Raw genomic sequence first — 4349 nt, 5'->3', positions numbered from 1 at the left:
AACCATAACCTGCGACCTGATACGATCTTAGAAACCAATATAGTGCACCTAACTAAGTATAAGCTCCATTTCAGCACCATTTCAGTAGTGGGCATGACTCATCTCGTCTGGACATCATTATAAATCTGAATACTGGTCATGGTACTATTACCTTAATAGCTCTGGCAAGGAGGCCACCAACGTGGACAATAACAATATCCTTACCATAGCCCACTACATTACGGCGACGAGACCGAGGATAGACAATTACCGTATATGATCGCGTAATAACCGCGGGCGCCTACAAGCCGCACCTCAATTTGAATCGGCTAACCAAGTATTGCGCCTAGTATAGTTCCCCTCACGGTATGGCGCACTTATAAACCGCAGAGCAAATACAGGGTTGAAATCTGAGGCCAAATTTGCGGTTATTACGCGAGTATATACGGTACACTACCACTACCATAACGACCACGACAATGCCGCCACCAATGGCTCAATATCGTATCGGTAACATCATCGTCTTGGCAACCCCACAGCTAACGGGCGATCACCGACTCGTTACCGTACATGCGAAGGCACCGCCAACAGACAATTACACCACCGCTACCAAAACAACCACGACAATGACGCCACTGCGATTACGATACCGGTAACATTATCGTCATAGCAACGCCACAGCCAGTGTAGCCACCACAGTACAGCAACGACACGACACCACCACCAGACAATTATACTACCGCTACCACAACCGCTACGACAACGGCTCGTTATGGTACCGGTAACATTATCGTGATAGCAACGCCACAGTCGATCACCGACTACACCAACGGCAACGACGCCGGTGAGAGACGTCGCCGATGGCAACGACGTCGCCGACGGCAACGACGCCGATAAAAAACGTCGCCGGCGGCAACGACGTCGGCCATTGTTACCACTCCTTCTTCCTCTCGTCAAAGCTGACGCCACCGGGACCGAGCGAGACTACAAGCAGCAAGCCGCCGATGACTGACAGCGTCTGGAAGAAGTCGTACTTGAGGAAGTCACGCACAGCATGCGAGGCGGAGATGCGCCACCACGGGTGCGCGTACACGTTGAACGCCGCCAGCCACGCGACCAACACAAGAGCAGTCAGCTTCGTCTTGAACCCGACGGCGACGAGGAGGATCAGCGCGGTTCCGAGAACGTTCTGAGCGATCTGCGGCGCCGTCGCTTCAAGCCGCACGAGGGAGAGAAACATCAGGACGAGAAGCACGCGTCCGGCTAGCTGCAGGTAGGTCTTCGGACGGTTCGTGGCGAGCGTGGGAACGCCGGCGAACATGCTCCGCTTCGTCTCGTCCTTGCTCTCCGCTAGCACAAGGATGAGCCCGCCCGCCAGCGCCAGGTTCCTGTGGAGCGAGGGAACGATGACACCAGGGGGCGCCGCACCGTATCGTGAGTAAATACGCGAAAGTTAACGTTGGGTCTGCAGAGAGGGAACGAGGACACCAGGGGGCGCCGCACCGTATCGCGAGTAAATACGTGAATAGTTAACGTTGAGTCTTCGGAGGGAGCGAGGACACCAGGGGGCGCCACAGCGCATAATAAGTAAATAAGCGAATAGTTAACGTTGGGTTTCCAGACTCGATATGGAAGACGTAGCAATCTAGTTGACTCCTGCCAATTATTGTTAGTGACGTTCATCATTTTGCATGTACATTGTCAGTTGAAGAGATTTTTTTGCTTAATTCTGAGCATTTCTAACATTTCATGACATATATAGCTAATAAAAACAGGCGACAGATGAGAGACTAAACCAGTGAAAAAAATACACGGGGGCTCGGGGCGATTTAGCCCCCCGAAATGCCAAAAAGAGCACCGGAAATGTCAAAAAGAGCCCCGGAAATGTCAAAAAGAGCCCCCGGAAATTTGCATAGAGTTCAATGCAAACCAAATTTTAAAGTGCTATTTTCATGCACGCGAGCTTGAAAAGTAGCCCGTGAAATTTTTTTTTTAATTTTTCCCCTGGACTAAACTAACCAATACATACCGACAGAGGAAGGTGCCTTCCCACAGTATTCTGTATGCTATCGTCTGTGAAACAAGAAAATAATTTTAAGCAACTAGTGTATTATCATGAGTCTATAAATAGATCTATCTAATCTATTGATAGACTCCTGGTATTATTACCACGTTGACTACACAATGCTCGCTGTGTGCTGAACAATGAGTTGTGTCCATATGCGGATTATCATAAGTAAATTTCCGCCCTCACATACATACCTGAAGTAGAATTAAAGCTCCTAGAATGCCACAGCCCCACGCTACTTTCACCCTACACAGAATCATCACACATCCTGACAATTGGCCAACCAGGTTGACAATCACAAAGGCATTTGCGACGAAAGCGCCACACCCCCAGGTGGCGCTCATGTAGTCGGCTTGTAGACGCCACTGGAACCACATGCGAAAACCGTCCTCCAAGAATGTACTGATCAGACATAGGCGAGCGAGATGCGGAAGAATCACCTTACTCTTTCTCAAAACCTGCATTCATAGAATAAATTAGCAATGCACCTCACAAATCACACAATATATATATATGTATATATAAATTACAAAAAGAATTTAGAAAAATTAAATGTACAGAGCAAATTAATACTTAAGGCATCTGGAGTCAAATACTTCCCGATCTACGGCTGGATGCTTAGTTTGACAAATGCCGGAGTCTGGTCAATGCACTAAAAATACCGTCTGAATGTCTTAATAAGTTAATAGTAGCTATATATTTTATACTAGCTTGACCCATGTAGGACTTTGTCCTGCCAGTTTAGTACAACACATCTAATGTAACTTTTGTGTATTCTAAAGAAAAAATATTATGTTTTGTGCCAAAGATTGTTCAGTTAAATTTTGATATAGAATTTGCAACATACAACACATAGTGAACGTACAATCCAGGATTTTGAGATAGGGAGGGGGAACGCAAGTGCGTACAGGATTTCATTTTAGGGGGTGGGGATTTTGCGATAGCGCCGGTGCACACACTTCGCATGCCAATTAAGGGGGGGGGCAAAAAATAAGGGGGGCATGCGTCTTGCACCCCCCTTGGATCCGCCACTGACACATGCCTGTCAGAACTGTTTTCAGGACAGGACACAAAGAATTCAAGGATAGGATGTGAGAACGAATACTCCGGCCCCCACCCCCTTGAACAATCACCACGCCGGCAATTAACCTCTGGACAATAACAGTAACACCATGGAGAATTCCCCTCTTGACAATTACTTCCCGAATATTCAACACCCCTGACATCACCTGATACCATTCACCCCCAAGGACAATTACCCAATGTCATGCATCCCCAAAGACAATTAGAATTACCCAAATGTTGCGAGTACTAACAACATGTCAGTAACATATGTGCTTGTAGTTGTAATACTTTTTGCATACAGCTAATAGTAGTACTAGCAATAGTCAAACTCCATACTCGTCAACACAAACGGAAAAACATTATTGTAACACTATTATTTGATATCTCGTGATTATAATGAGCTATAATACTTATAGAAATTTATTAGTTATCATAATTAAAAATTGATCCAAAGTTGAACTTGTGGCTTGTGCCATTTTGCTCAAATTCCTCATTGCGACGTCACGTGACTACTATCGCTACTACTAGTACTAGTAGTTATCTAAAATCTTGAATTTGAAATGTGTGTGCAAGACCTAACACACTACCTGCAAATAGCACTAAAGGTAACATCAACATGTAATAGTAATAATAGACTAATTATTATGTTTTTGGTATAATGACAATGTATTGACTATTGTAATTTGTATACAGGTTCAGCCATCATAAAATTACAAGTCATGTGACATAAACAAATATTATTGTAATTTGTACTTTTAATCACTTTTGATACATGACAATGATCCACACAAATCTTACGTTATCAGCAATATCTTCTGCTTTGTTTAGCCATCGACTTGATGTTGTCGATTGATTCTGCATCATTACTTAGATTGCAAAACAGTAAGTTCAGTGTTCATGCACTGAGTTCATGCTTCAACTTTTTACGACACCCGTACATCCAAACTCAACGACAGATGGCGCAGCTGGCGCTCTCGCTCTCGCTCCACTGCTTAGACTGGTACCCGTTTGCCACCTTCACTCCGGCATATATCCTTCGCTACACTGACCACACTGACTCACAGAAATAGAATAGAAGCACTGACTTCGCTGTTAGTGTAGCGTGTGGAACTGTCGACCGGGTACCAGTCTATTCACTGCTCTGCCCTGCCACTGCCAGTACAGTTAGGTCAGGATACTATCAAAATCATTCAAATTGTGAGAAAAGTGTGAAAATTGGTACACCTGCAAACTTTTG

The 4349-nt window shown here is 45.1% G+C and overlaps 1 protein-coding gene across 2 annotated transcripts; it reads right to left on the bottom strand.

Moving 5' to 3' along the window:
* Window positions 1-370: 370 nt before the first annotated feature.
* Window positions 371-4042, bottom strand: LOC106821235 (surfeit locus protein 4-like). 2 transcript variants are annotated; one of them, XM_014825950.1, is made up of 4 exons: window positions 3911-4042; window positions 2242-2505; window positions 2009-2052; window positions 371-1367 (listed from the first exon to the last, which is right to left on the bottom strand). In XM_014825950.1, the coding sequence occupies exons 1-4, from the start codon at window positions 3974-3976 to the stop codon at window positions 911-913; spliced, it is 831 nt and encodes a 276-aa protein (XP_014681436.1). In that variant the 5' UTR covers window positions 3977-4042; the 3' UTR covers window positions 371-910. The 2 variants fall into 2 exon arrangements, with proteins under 2 accessions (XP_014681436.1, XP_014681437.1); XM_014825951.1 differs by lacking the exon at window positions 3911-4042 and adding an exon at window positions 3700-3773.
* Window positions 4043-4349: the final 307 nt, after the last annotated feature.

The sequence above is a fragment of the Priapulus caudatus genome, unplaced genomic scaffold (assembly GCF_000485595.1).
Source record: "Priapulus caudatus unplaced genomic scaffold, Priapulus_caudatus-5.0.1 Scaffold64, whole genome shotgun sequence".
Classification (NCBI taxonomy): domain Eukaryota; kingdom Metazoa; phylum Priapulida; class Priapulimorpha; order Priapulimorphida; family Priapulidae; genus Priapulus; species Priapulus caudatus.
The sequence above is the reverse complement of the archived record's forward strand: the minus strand, read 5'-3'. Positions and strand labels throughout refer to the sequence as shown.

Excerpts from the sequence above, each read along its gene's own strand:
- LOC106821235 (XM_014825950.1), bottom strand. The coding sequence starts at position 3,976 with ATGATGCAGAATCAATCGACAACATCAAGTCGATGGCTAAACAAAGCA. Across the intron at positions 2,506-3,910 it reads CAGAAGATATTGCTGATAAC|GTTTTGAGAAAGAGTAAGGT; the intron begins GTAAGATTTGTG and ends CTATGAATGCAG. Across the intron at positions 2,053-2,241 it reads GAGCTTTAATTCTACTTCAG|ACGATAGCATACAGAATACT; the intron begins GTATGTATGTGA and ends CTTGTTTCACAG.